Source organism: Rhamphochromis longiceps, linkage group LG7, assembly GCF_057381845.1.
Source record: "Rhamphochromis longiceps isolate RC_006_pf linkage group LG7, R_longiceps_female_GT1.1, whole genome shotgun sequence".
NCBI lineage: Eukaryota > Metazoa > Chordata > Actinopteri > Cichliformes > Cichlidae > Rhamphochromis > Rhamphochromis longiceps.
In genome coordinates this window covers 71347863-71361949 of record NC_140563.1, presented here as the reverse complement: position 1 = coordinate 71361949, position 14087 = coordinate 71347863, and the positions used below count along the sequence as shown (strand labels likewise).

Sequence of the window (14087 nt, the reverse complement as noted above, 5' to 3'; positions counted from 1 at the left end):
TGTATAGCGCTTTGCTAGTCCCTAAGGACCCCAAAGTGCTTTACACAACCTGTCATCCACCCATTCACACACTGGTGATGGCAGCTACATGTAGCCACAGCCACCCTGGGGCGCACTGACAGAGGCGAGGCTGCCGGACACTGGCGCCACCGGGCCCTCTGACCACCACCAGTAGGCAACGGGTGAAGTGTCTTGCCCAAGGACACAACGACCGGGACATGTTTCTTTGTTCCTCCTGGTTCAGATCTGAAACTTGGTGCTTTATTCCCACATCTTATTATGTTGTAACAAGCAAAACATATGAACGTGATATAAACAAGTATTCATGTATCCATCCATCCACCCATCATCCATCCACCCATCATCAAAAATGCCCAGTCCCCTACTGTTCTCGTGGGACACAGAGGTGTTTCAAGTCCAGCTGAGGGACATAGCATGTCTGGGGTCTCCTCCCAGATGGACCGAAACATCTCAGCTAGCGTCCCTCAAAGAGGAGGAGCAGCAGCAGATCTGGCAACAAATACAGTTTTTCTTTCCTTCTCACCGATCGATCTATCGCCTGCTGAGCTCGACTGCATCCTGACATGTATCATCTAGTTTACTCGCTGAATGATGCAGCATTCATGTTCCTAATGAGCCCGACTGAGGTCAAAGGTCACTCACAGGTGCTGCCATGGGTGGAGGCAATGGCTTCGTACTTTCCGCTCCACGTGGTCACTAGCACTGTGTAGAGTCTGCCGGGCACCAGGCCGGTGAACACACAGTTGTGCTCCGTCTTTGAAACTGTCTTGTTTTGCAGGAAGACGTTGTTGTGCTTGATGAACACCTGATACAGGTCGAAGTCTCCAGCAGCGTGACGCCAGTACACCTTCAGGTAGCTGTCCGAAGCATTGTGGGTCGCTGTGGGGCTCTGGACCTTCGACGGCTCTGATGGAGGATAATCAGACAAGACTGATGATACCGGAGTTTACGGTGTTTTGTGCAAAAAGGGTGCAGCAGGTACAGAGCCAGGTGTGTATAGACCTGGACAAGCACGTGTTGGTATCATTTTTGCTGTTTAACACTTACAAACTGAATGAATTGTTCTAAAGTGCCGACTTTACTGCAACATGGTTTAAAATTCTGACTGGTCGATGCTGTGAGTGGTGTACATACGTGTCCTCTCCTGGATGAACGTCTGATTTTTGTAGAGACCGCTGCAGGTAGTGATGGAGATGTTGTAGAGGCGTCCAGACACCAGCGAGTCGAAAACGCATGTCGGGGTCGACTTGGGCACGGTGAGGGTGTGAATGGTCCTCTCCCGGTCACTCAGGGTCACCAGGTATCTGTCCACCTCACCTACAGCCTGACTCCAAGACACGCTGAGGAAATCCATGCGCCCGTTGTTGCTGACCCTGACATCGCTCACTGCCGCCGGCACTGAGGGGGTAGGAAGAGGGCGGAGTCAGAGTAAACACACAAGCACACTCGTTTTCGTACCTTAGATTACCCTAACCATAACCTAACTGTGACACTAAAAGCACATTTTGAGTCTCAAAAACATCTTCAAACTCGTGGGGACGGCTGTTCCCACTGCTGGAGCATTAGAACAAAGACTGATAACAGTGTCAGTTTAAGCCCAGTGAATAAAAATGAGTTTTTAACCTGGATTTAAAGACCACCACTGAGGTAGACTGCCTGATGTGAAGAGGAAGATCATCCCAAAGCTTCGGGGCCACAGTAGAGGACACTTGATCTCCTCTAAGTTCCAGCGTTAGGGCCTGAGAGCAACAGCTGCTCAGCTGAGTGAACGAGGGGGGACGTAGGGCAAATATACAGGCGCCAGAGCAGTTAAGGATTTAAAAACCAGTAAAAAAAAATTGAAATAGATCCTCAGTACAATTTTAAGCCAGTGTAAGGAGGCCAGAACCAGAGTAATATGCCCAAATGTTCTTTTACCAGTTAAAACCCGTGCTGCAGCGTTCTGCAGAGAGCCCTATTGAATGATGTGTTCTACCTCATTTTTATTCTTCTTCTAATTATATTTAAACTTTTTGACACCGCAGGGACTGCACTTTATATTTTTTGTACTTGTTACAACAACAGGTAAGATATTCTGTTCTGTTCAACAAAACCTGCACCTGTGGAGAACTCTGACAGGAGCACAGAGAGCATGCAGAGATCACACGGGGGGAGCACTGAATCATGATGCTGTGATGTAGCAATGCTCTACCATGTCTGCACACTGTGAGCTCCAAACCCAGAAGCTTTAGAAAAACATCTCAGAGTAAAATTAAAACGCAGATGACCTCTCGCTCCTGATATCATCAAAGTGAGCGACTGATCCTTACACGGCGCCTCTCTTCTCCCAGAGGCGCCTCATTCACACCAGCACTCTCTTTTGTAACAACCACTCACACATTCATTCTCCGAGCCACCTGGATCAAAGCGGATGAGCATGTTTCCTGCTGTTTATTTTGATCCGTTTCAAAGATGAAATCGTGACTTCATAAAGTCCTCTGCAAGTTATACAACGGCTGCCGGCACTGGTGAAGAACAATGAAGCTCCGCCCTGACGGGAAGTCTCTCTGTCATCAGCGCTTCCTGAAAATTCCTCACAAATTCCTGCTTTTCACTAATATCCTGCTCTCAGTTCAACAAGCACACAAAGTAAGAATGTGTCTGAAATACACAGAGTCAATACATAATCAATGGTATTATTGATCTTATTATGATCAATTATACTATTATTACGTCACATATACACCTGTTTTTATTTCTGAAAGACTTGATGCGCATTAACTTCTGTCCAGTTATATGACTGATAAATGCTGTTAACAATTAGCAGTGTTAATGACAACACTGGCACAGTTTGTTTAGCTGGGTTATGTTTTAATTCCTCAGGTTAATTCAGGGTTACCAGAAATAAACGAGCTGTTCTCATTGCTGTCAGGTGTGACTCACTGGTACAGCCTTCATGCTGATAAATCTCCCACGGCGTGAGCACTTTGTTTAAGCTGCAGCTCGACTCCACCCTCGTGTTGTTCCTGAAACGACTGCTGGTGTTTCTTACCTGTGCGTCCCTCGGACACCGTCTGTCTGGAGATGTGTCCCACTCTGACCGTGGTCACCACCACGCGGTACAGGGCGCCCGGTCTCAGGGCCTGGAAGCTGAGGCTGCTGATGTTGGCCATCACGCTCTCATTCTTGATGACGCTGCTGTCGTGAACCAGCAAGACTTGGTAGGAGTCCAGATATCCGGAAGCCGGTGCCCACCGCGCCTGCAGACTGTCGGTGCTGCCGAGGTTGGAGAGCCGCAGCCCACTGACCTGAGCCGGAGCTGAGGGGGTGGAGAAAGGAAACGCATTACAACAGGAACAACAATAATGCTTCATTGATACTACAATCGTGGCATCGTCATCGTCGCTGTGACGTACTGGTCCGTGCCGTCACAGAGGCGGAACTGCTCAGGTTACCGCTGTTGGTTGTCACGGTAATGATGTACTGGCCCCCAGGCGTGATGCTGTTGAAAGTGCACTCTTTGGCCTCCCAGCCGAGGACTCTCTGATCTACAATGGTGGCAGCAGCGGTTGCCCACCTGAGGAGCACGGTGAAGCCGTCCCATTGTCCGGGCGGCCGACTCCACCGGACGCTCAGTGAGGTTTCGTCAGCCTGGCGTACGAGCAGCTGCTGCACGGGCCACGGCGCTGCAGAGAGGAAGGGGTAGGGTCAACAACACTGATACCGACTCATTTTGGAAGTTCAGACTTCAAGTGAACTGACCCAGCTGACTGCTGCAGCGTGCTGTGTTGCTCAGAACGCCACTGTGAACTGTGACCTCTGCACTGTAGAGTCGTCCGGGGACCAGGCTGAGGACGGAGAAGGCGTGCTGCCTGCTTGCCTTACTGACGGTCTCATTTGCCAGAACCACCGAGCAGTTCTTCAGGATGACGCTGTAGTTCTCCCAGTCGCCTCTGGGGGGCAGCCAGCGGAGCCACAGTGTTCGAGCATCAGCCGACATAGAGAGCGCTGACACCTGGTCAGGTACTGAAACAGCATAAGACAGACGGGGAAATTAAAAGCAATAAAAACAACACAGACCCCCCAGCAGAGGGCGTCTGAGTCTGTGGTCCAGCGTTCTCACCTCCACCTGACGCGACGGCATGTACCTGTAACTCCCTCTGTACCTGCTCTCTGAGCTGAACTCACCTGTCCTCGCTGTGCTCCTGCTCTCGGTGCTCTGACTGCCTGCTGAGGAACTGACTGACACCTCGTAGCTACGCCCAGGGGTCAGGCCCTCAAACTCCACTTGGGTGATGTTGGGGAGAAGGTGGCGTAGCTGAGGGTCGGATCCTGGAGCCCTCAGGGTCACCAGGTAGGATTCCACCCCTCCTTTAGGTGGGAGCCAGGAGGCTCGCAGGTGGTCTGAGCTGCCGTTGTTTTCGAGGACGAGACGTGACACTGGTGCTGGGGCTGAAGAAAAGGAGGAGGACCCACGTTAGACTCATGTTTGTACAGTTTTCTCCTCTTCTTCCTGTTTCACCTGAACTTTACCAGCTGTCTCATGTGTTCACCTGGAAACAGCAGCAGTGTTTCAATACAATGATTAATGGGCGTTTATGTAATGTGGTGTGGGTGGAGAGTCTGTGCCACGTGTGAACAGATTTACTGAAGCGATGAAGAGGCTGGGTGAGGTGAGCAGCTGTAGACAGAGAAAGGGCGTGAGGGAGAAAGGTCTGAAATATCCCGGAAACGCCGCTGCTGCTGGAAAGAAAAACAGAGCCGCAGGACGACGAAGATCCAGTTTTTATCTTCACGCCGAAACTCGAACGCTCAGAGGAATGAAGACAACTTCATTAACTTCATGCTGACAGAAATATTTGAAACTATTTTACAGGCTAACAACGCCGAGGTAAAGTCCATCGGTTGCAAATCTCACAGCTGGTCGGCTGTCCGACAAACACGTGACTCATTTAAGATGACACAGCAGGACGCAGCCTCGCTGAGTGGATTCACTGCCACTTCAACGCATTAAAGTCTGAACCAGAAAAACAGATGCCCGAGGTCACGTTGTGGACTGTAAACAACAAAGATATTTAACGACGCTGTTAAACTCTGCGGAATAAGAAATAAAACGCAGCGATGTTCACATTGTAGATGCCTCCACAGATATTTGGGACTCAAACCCGATGCTGCAAAGTGCGGGTGGGAATAGGGTCAGCAATGATGACCTCAGACGGTTAATTCTGATTGGTCAGTCGTGAACTCTGAAAAGACGTCATTTTACGTCCATGTCTGGTTGAAAGGTTGAGAAACAGACGAAAGGTTGTCTCCTCAAGCTCATTTTAGCCGTGACTTCCTGTATCCCTGCTGCAGCTTCCTGCTGATTGGAGCTCTGAAGACATCGTAGCTCACATCTGTCTGCGGGTGTTGTTTTACTAACACGTGCTTGTCGGGTCTCTCCAGGTGAACGCCTTTTGCTCCCTGCTGATGATCGGAGGAGTTTGTGGAGGTGTTCTGGGGATAACCACACTCAGATGTAGGTGAGCTTTGAGCTCAGTGTTTTTAATGCAGGTTATTTGTATTTCCCAGTTTATGGGTATTTTTAGATGGCATGGTGAAGTATAATCTGTTCTGCAGATGAGTCCCTGACCTGAAATCCGCTAACTCCATATCTTTGTTTCATCGTCTACAGCATCAAACCGCTTTTTAAGACGCAGGAAGAAAGTGGATGAAGGTTCAGAGACCTGGACATGAGGGCGAATCTCTAAATTCACAGTTCACACGTCCATCGAGTGTTTTGGTATTTTAGAAACACTCATGTACTCAGATTACTTCAGATTCAAACACGGGTCAGTGCTTTCGCTACCTGTGACGGATGCTGTCGAGGCGGAGCTCTGAAGGCCGACTGCTTCTGTTACCACGGTGATGGTGTACGGGGTCCCTGGGTGCAGACCATCCAGCTCTGCCGAGGTGCTGCTGTTCTTCAGAGTGATGTTCTTCAGCAGAACACCAGCCCGATCCCTCAGCAGAACCCTGAGGTTCTCCGTGCGACCCGAGCCGATCCACCAAGTCACCCCGAGGCTGTGTGAGGAAGAGGACGCCACCTGCAGGCCGTCCACTGAGGAGGGAGCTGAGGCAGGGAGAGAGGGGTGGTGGACACCACTGTGATGGTCACTGTTTTTCTTTTTAAACCACTTTCACGCTGAATGAGATGCTCTGGAACAGTTTTAGTTTTATTCCTTTTTAAAGCTCTATGTTTTTATTATTATTGATCATGTGATAAGCTCTCAGCCAATCAGGTGCATTCTAATCATGTTCCAGAGCAACATATCCCTCTGAGTGTAAGAATTTCATTGCTGGTAGTGATGTGCTGTTGCTACCTGTACAATAATAAAACTTGAACGTGAGAAGATTCTGCAGGTGTTGTAGCTCACCTGTAGCTGTCATTGCGTGGACAGGTGAGGCGCTCTTGTTCCCAACTGAAGCTACCACACTGACTTTGTACAGAGTCCCGGGAATCAGGGAGGTGAACCCGGTTTGGGAGGCTGCAGAGCCCTTGATTCTGGTCCTGCGCCGGGATCCGGAGCTCGTGTCCTCCAGAGTCACATCGTACCAGTCCACACGACCGGTAGGCTGAGTCCAGGACACCGTCAGAGCCGAGCCGCTTAGAACCATAAACAGGCTTTTATGATGAGGTTGAGCTGGGCCCAGCTGGAGGTCCAGATGAGCTGGGCCAACTGGGTCTGAAACAGGAGAGGACACTCAGTGTATACCCACACTGAAAACAGGACATTTTATTTTAAAATGACATTTTACAGCGCTTTTGTTTTCCATTAATTAATATTTGGATAATCAAAGTTTTTTAAAACTAAGACACTGAACTGTAGCAGCAGATTTCAGGGGGTTTGGTTTGGTTCTGGTGTATCTGTTGCTGTTCATTCAGAAACACTTTAGATTGGATCAGGCTGTGGCTCCTGCTTGGAGAAAGGTCTAGGCTGAGTTTAGGGACAGGCTGGGATTAAGGTTAGGGTTGGAGGTAGTGTTTGGATTGGGGTTGGGTTTCTGGTACAGACTGCGGTGGGCAATGAGATTTGGGTTGAGTTCAAAGGAGTACAAGTTTGGATTGCGGGTTGAAGACCATGGAAGGGGACAGGTTTATGGTGGGTTTGGGGACAGATTTGGAGTTTGAGTTGGACTGGGAGGTTGTGGTCGAGGATCATGGGTGGGGTTGTGGTTTGGATTAGTTGCAGAAAAAAGACGCAAAGGAAAAAGAAGAAGGAGCAAAAGAACATCGAAAACAACACGTGAATTGGCGATTAGTGCAGCTGTCACAACAGCTCTGGTAGAGTCGGCTAGGGAAGACTGTGCGTTTCAGAGGGATGACCAAGAGATGGTAAATGATTTCCCAAAGCCAACACTACTATCCTGTAAACCAGAGGAGGAAAGACTTCCAATTTAGAGAAGCAGCTAAAACATCTGCATCCAGGTGGGTCTGAGTTTCAGTTTAGTCGTCAGCACCGCTGAGCATCAGCTTTGTTCCATAGTGTGCAGTCTGTTGGTGACCGCCCTACATGTAGCATGACCTGCCACCATGTTAGTGGTTTAACACGCCTTTTTAATGACCGGGTTTATATTTATGTTTTGGCATCTAGAATTGTGAACTTCTACTGGCTTTGGTGAATTCCCCATGTGGTTGGTGGTCGTGGGCGCAGTGATTGTTACACTGTGCTGCTGCAGAGGCCCACACGCTTGTTCGAGCAGCTAAAAGAATGAGAGCGTTTTCACGGAGGCAGCATGAGTCCACACAGGAAACTGAAAAAAATAGGCTGGGTGGGGCAGGATGATGAGGACAACCCCCCCGGTCCTGAACTCTGGCCTGTTCTTCGTGATGGCTTCCTGTTTGAGCAGACTTCCCTGCTTGCTGTTGGAAGGCTGGCAACACCCCAAGGACAAAATGTCCGACCCACACAGCACGAGCTGCGAAGCTCCAGAAACGTCAACAGACTTGTAAAGATCCAAATGATTCTGTGACTTTTACGAGACGACTGGACCGAGGCACAGCAAGCAACGCCTGACTCCACCTTACCCTGAACGGTGGTCTTCAAACTGCAGCAGAGGAAACGTGTCCATGTGATTCACGGCCAGCCTTCAGTCTGACAGTCACCGTCCTGATGTGAACGTATTAATTGGGATGAAAATGAACAGAGCAGGAACATTTTCAATGTTGAGAGAAAACCAGAGAAAGCTCGGAGGCAGCTGCTCGTTCCAGAAAGTTCCTGATAAACACAGAAACACTCTCTAACAATGGTCTTCATCTCATCTTGAGTGTTTGTTTCCAGAAACATCCCCTCCTCACCCTCCTCACCCTCCTCTGCTCTCAGCCACTTCCTTCGTTTGTTTGCAGCAGGTCCTGGATCAGTTCAGTGATGGGGGGAGGTCAGGGTTTGGGTTAGTTTAGGCATGTTTTTGGAAAACACTTGTAATCATTAAAGCAAAGCATTAATCGGCCTCATTTACCAACAGTGCACAGATGCCGGTCCATCGTAAGGAAGCACACGTCTTTGAAACGACTGCTAATAATTATTATTGCCTTTTAGACTCTAATTAAAGTTTTCCAAAACATTATAAGCACCGAAATGCTTCTTCTTCTCACAGATCACGTCCTCCTCGGCTCCACGTTTTCTTCTTGTCTGCTTCTCGTTTCACTCCAAACATTGTGGAGCCACAGTCGCTGTTTGAGGGGAAACAATATTCAGCAGCCCGTTATTTCAGCCTGATTTATTTATCTCTCTGTTATTTAAAACAGTCATCACTCCCATGGAAAGCGGTCCCTGATCTGGATTCTTCCTTGGAGTTAGGAAAGTGTTTTAAAGGTTTCTGCAGCCGGACGTTCTCCTTCTTTCTTGGCTTAGCAGTGCAGGTTTCTCTCTTACATCATTGCAGCGCTCTTCAACTTCACCTGGCCGTACGCAGGCAGTGAGCACAGTCTGATTTACTAACATGTTTCCCTAAATCTGATGGTGATTTTTTTGTTTTCATGCACGTGTTAGTAAAGCAGGTCCAGAGATATTGAATCTTGGAAGTTACAAGTTTGAATATTTTAACCGTATTATTTTTAGAAATGTTGATTTTATTGCTTGAAGTTTAAAAACCTGGCGCGCTCTAAAACATAATATGATCAATAATCAATAATGGCAGGAGGTTTATCCATGATGGGGAGCACACTTACACGGGTGTCATGAGAAAGGGGCGGAGCTTGTTCTAAGTAATGTGACGGTAAAGTTAAAATAGCTACACAGAGCACTCAGGTGCTAACTTCTGAACTGCAGCTTCACTCTTCAGGTGCGCTCCTACCTGTCTGAACTGTCCCGTGGCTAATCTCGCCATCCTTCCTGGAAACCGCTGTCAGCTGATACACTGTCCCGGGTTGCAGTCCCGTTATATTACAGATGGTGGCGCTGCTGGTCTCTCCATCAGACTTGCAGTGGGCAGGACTGGACCATGAGTCCAGAATGCAGAACAGACTGAAGTTACAGGACAGACTGGCGGACGTTACCTGCACCGCGATGGAGTCTGAGCTGGAGCTGATCTCCTTCAGGTCTGCGGAGCATCGGGGACCCTCTGAGGTCTGGACCTGCATCAGGAGGTCACAGAGAGAAGGGTCAGGGTCAAATGGTGTTTGTGAAACTCAAAGGCCTGGTGTCTGATGTCTTTTTTACACAAATGGCCTTCGCAATGCAAATGCAGAGGAGGTTGTCTCCTCCTGGGATCAAACCAAAGGGTTCATACTCGTGACACGAGTGTTTAAATGCCTGCACAGAGGTAAAAAGTTCCCCTATTAACATCGCACTCTCAGAAAATAAGGCACTTTATTGTTTCTGTAGTGCTTACACTCTCTAAGAAATGAAAAGAGTACGAGTGAGGGCCCAAAGCACTCTGTTGTGTATTTCCCCTGAGCCTGATTCTGTTGGAGGGTTCTTCCTGTCTAAAAGGAGTTCTTCCTTCCCACTGTCACCACAGACCATTGTCAGGTTGCCTCCGTATTACTTATTGGTCTTTGGCTTACAACAGAAAGCGGATGTAGATAAATGATCCGGTAACTCACCGTCTTTGCGCCCCAAACGAATCCAAGAATCAAACATGTAGCGGCACATCTGAGCATCCCTGATTTAAATCTGACCGCTCGGTAATAAACACGCTTCCTCTGACACACTGACAGTTACAGACATCTTTCAGCTGAAGTACTTTGGTCCAGAGAGGAGCTGGAGGTTTCCTCCATCAGCTCCAGAGGCTGAAATGATCTGGAACTTCTTTCTCCTGCATCCCGGACCCGTGTGACTCTTTTCTCTCTGGGTCCATCGATCTTTAAACTTTCCCTCAGCGAGCAGAGGCACGTTCTGCACACCCCGCCCTGCTTTCCTTCCTGCCCGCCTCGGACTTTCTCCATAACCTTTAGCATCAAACTGAGCTCCATCGCTACCATCAGAGTGGGCTATTGTTGGGGTTGAGTTATCCAATCAGGAAACAGCCTCACACCAGAGGCTCGCTCTATTTATGTATGAGCAGCATCAAAGTCTGCTTTATGTTGCACGCACACCGTTTCTTCATCTTCATCACTGCAAAATCAGACCTTAAACCACACACAGAGGCTGCACCTCCTCTTTATTTCCACCACTGATTAAGTCATTCATTAGTCTATGCTTCTTCATCGCCTCTGATAAAATGTGTCTGAACTGCTTGATCAAAGGAGCTTGGAAAGAAAAGCGTCTGGACTTCTTTAAGTTGCTTGAAGACGTTTCACCTCTCATCCGAGAAGCTTCTTCAGTTCTAAGGTCAAATGGTGGAGAGTCCCAGATATAAACCTAGTGGGAGTTTCCCCCCACAGGGGACAAAAGGACCCCCTGATGATCCTCTAATCGCCTGAGCCAAGGTGTGAAACTGGGTGTGGGTCCCAATCAGCCAGACGAAACTCTGGCTGATTTACTCTGGCTGATTCACTCTAGTGACGGACGGAGTCGCTCAGTGAGCGGTAAACAGGAAACACACTTTGAGGTTACTCATACACGATCTTCATTTCAACACGGAAGTCGTGTTCTGAGACTCGACCTCTTGACTACATTTGACTTTGATTTTCAGAATAAAAAAGAGTCTGGAGAGCTTTACCAGGTCAACATGGTAGAGTAAAATAATACTATTAATACTGTGTTTCCATAGTAACACAGGAGTGTGATCGTCTTTTCATACACTCAGTATGTACTGGCTTTGAGCTCTCAATTTGCTCTCCACCAGCTCCACAGACCCAACCATCTGCTTCAGCTGGAAGCAACGCTCCCACGGAGCACCAGAACCACACCAGTCACAGGAAACCGAACCTCTGCCAACATCTGGCAGGTTTCCCACTGATCTTCTTCATACAAGCAGCAAACAGTCAAAGATCAAAATCAAGGAGAATAAAACTGATCTGGAGTTAACCGGCGTGAACTACCGCCAAACACAACACAACATCCTAAACACGTCTAAACACCATTTTAATCAGGTATGAAGACAGGCGTGCTCGCATGTTGAAGTCCTCTAAAATAACAGCATCAAACAGAGGTGGGGTACTCACAGGTGTGGTGGAGGTGACTCTGGACGTAGTAGTGTGAAGCATGCTTGTTGCTGGAGCGGGGGTGCTTGTTGCTGTGGGGCTGGTAGTGGTGGTTGCCGTGGGTTTGGTGGTTGTAGCAGGAGATGCTGTTGCAGTCGTAGGTGGGGTGGTTGTAGCGGGAGATGCTGTTGCAGTCGTAGGTGGGGTGGTTGTAGCGGGAGATGCTGTTGCGGTCATAGGTGGGGTGGTTGTAGCGGGAGATGCTGTTACAGTCGTAGGTGGGGTGGTTGTAGCGGGAGATGCTGTTGCGGTCGTAGGTGGGGTGGTTGTAGCGGGAGATGCTGTTACGGTCGTAGGTGGGGTGGTTGTAGCGGGAGATGCTGTTGCGGTCGTAGGTGGGGTGGTTGTAGCGGGAGATGCTGTTGCGGTCGTAGGTGGGGTGGTTGTAGCGGGAGATGCTGTTACAGTCGTAGGTGGGGTGGTTGTAGCGGGAGATGCGGTTGCAGTCGTAGGTGGGGTGGTTGTAGCGGGAGATGCTGTTACAGTCGTAGGTGGGGTGGTTGTAGCGGGAGATGCTGTTGCGGTCGTAGGTGGGGTGGTTGTAGCGGGAGATGCTGTTACAGTCGTAGGTGGGGTGGTTGTAGCGGGAGATGCTGTTACAGTCGTAGGTGGGGTGGTTGTAGCGGGAGATGCTGTTACAGTCGTAGGTGGGGTGGTTGTAGCGGGAGATGCTGTTGCGGTCGTAGGTGGGGTGGTTGTAGCGGGAGATGCTGTTACAGTCGTAGGTGGGGTGGTTGTAGCGGGAGATGCTGTTGCGGTCGTAGGTGGGGTGGTTGTAGCGGGAGATGCTGTTACAGTCGTAGGTGGGGTGGTTGTAGCGGGAGATGCTGTTGCGGTCGTAGGTGGGGTGGTTGTAGCGGGAGATGCTGTTACAGTCGTAGGTGGGGTGGTTGTAGCGGGAGATGCTGTTGCGGTCGTAGGTGGGGTGGTTGTAGCAGGAGATGCTGTTACAGTCGTAGGTGGGGTGGTTATAGCAGGAGATGCTGTTGCGGTCGTAGGTGGAGTGGTTGTAGCGGAGATTGTTATGAATCTCATGGTGGTTCTACTATCTGCAGTTGTAGCTGGGAAACTATCACTGGGAGTGGTGGGTGGTGTGGTTTTGGTGACTGTGGTATGAGATGGTGCCATGGATGTAGGTGTAGTTGCTGGTGTTGTTATGGATAGTGTGGCTGCAGTCTCTGTGGTTGTGGTGGTACTGGCAGTGGCAGGTGTGGTATCGACGGCTGTGGTTAGAGACGGGTTCGTGGCTGTGGTTGCTGCAGTTGTAGCGGGAGTGGAGGCACGAGTGGAGGGTTGAATGGTGTGTGTCAAGCTGGCTGTTGTAGCTGGCAAAGGGATGGTTGTGTGTGTAGTTGCTGGTGTTGTTATTGATGGTGCGACTGTAGTCTCTGCAGTTGTGACAGGGGTGGTGCTACTGGTGGCTGTAGGAGGTGTGGTTTTGGTGGCTGTGGTTGGAGCAGGCGCTGTTATGCTGCTCGTAGAGGGTGTGGTTACAGCAGCAGTGGTGCTGGTGTTTGTTGTACTCGTTTGTGGGACTGATGGAGCTGAGGTGCTACTTGCAGGGACCGCATCACCTGTTGGTGCTGTTGATAATACTCCTGGAGTCAGACTCTCTGAGATGTTTGGATGAAGGGTGTAGTCTGTGTCTGTGGGCGGGGTCTGGCTGTGAGACCTGGGTGGTCTATATGTGCTGGTGCTGGATGCAGACGGTGGAGGAGTGGTGGTGGTGGTGGGTGCAGCTGAGGCGGTGCTGTCTGAGGGTGCTGCAGATGTTTGGTGTGTGGATCCGTCCTTGGGTTGTAGCTCAGTTATGATGTCTGTTGCTCCACCTGTGCTCACACGTGAGGAACCCAGCGTCACGCCTCCATCTCCGCTCGACTCGGACTGGTTTCTAGCGATGGAGGACGATGACTCGTACAACGACGTGACCACCTCCGTCCTGACTAGGGAGTCACCTCCACCTGACGAGGTCTCCGAGGCGACTGACTGGTCCATGGTAAAAGCAGCTGTGCCATTTAAAGGGGATAGGTGGGTGACTGCAGGGGAAACATCTGGAGGTGACAGATTTTCCGTGACAGCGTTCCCAGGACTCCTGATGGTTTGGGTGGAGTTAGACAGGTCCAGCGGTGTGGATGAAGAAAAGGTGGAGGTGGCTGGAGATGTGTCTGAAAGTGAGAAGAAAGGTGAGAATATAAAGAGCGGCTCTGACTTGTCACATTTACAGATTAGTGAAATCACGCGTTAATCCTGAACGCAAACACCTTACGTTAAAGTTCAGCCCAACCTGGACTCCGCCCACTGATGACAGACACACTTAAGACTGACCTGCGCTGCTTTTAGAGCTTATAGCCCAGTTACTCCAACCTACAAACCAACTACAAAACTAATGTGTGTGCCTGAAGCTCTGCGGTCTGAGCCAGCTGAGCCCGAACATGTGGCTGTGAGTGTTTTCAGATCC

The 14087-nt window shown here is 49.7% G+C and overlaps 1 protein-coding gene across 1 annotated transcript in view; it reads right to left on the bottom strand.

Moving 5' to 3' along the window:
* Nucleotides 1-14087, bottom strand: part of ptprbl (protein tyrosine phosphatase receptor type B, like) — a 29329-nt gene that overhangs the window by 12724 nt on the left and 2518 nt on the right. Inside the window, exons 2-11 of the mRNA XM_085415145.1 lie at nt 11591-13794; nt 9337-9616; nt 6417-6725; nt 5849-6112; nt 4189-4452; nt 3763-4026; nt 3417-3686; nt 3053-3319; nt 1156-1419; nt 664-927 (exon numbers count right to left, since the gene is read on the bottom strand). Coding sequence (XP_085271271.1) covers nt 664-927; nt 1156-1419; nt 3053-3319; nt 3417-3686; nt 3763-4026; nt 4189-4452; nt 5849-6112; nt 6417-6725; nt 9337-9616; nt 11591-13794 — 4650 coding nt within the window. The remainder of the gene's footprint in view (nt 1-663; nt 928-1155; nt 1420-3052; nt 3320-3416; nt 3687-3762; nt 4027-4188; nt 4453-5848; nt 6113-6416; nt 6726-9336; nt 9617-11590; nt 13795-14087) is intronic.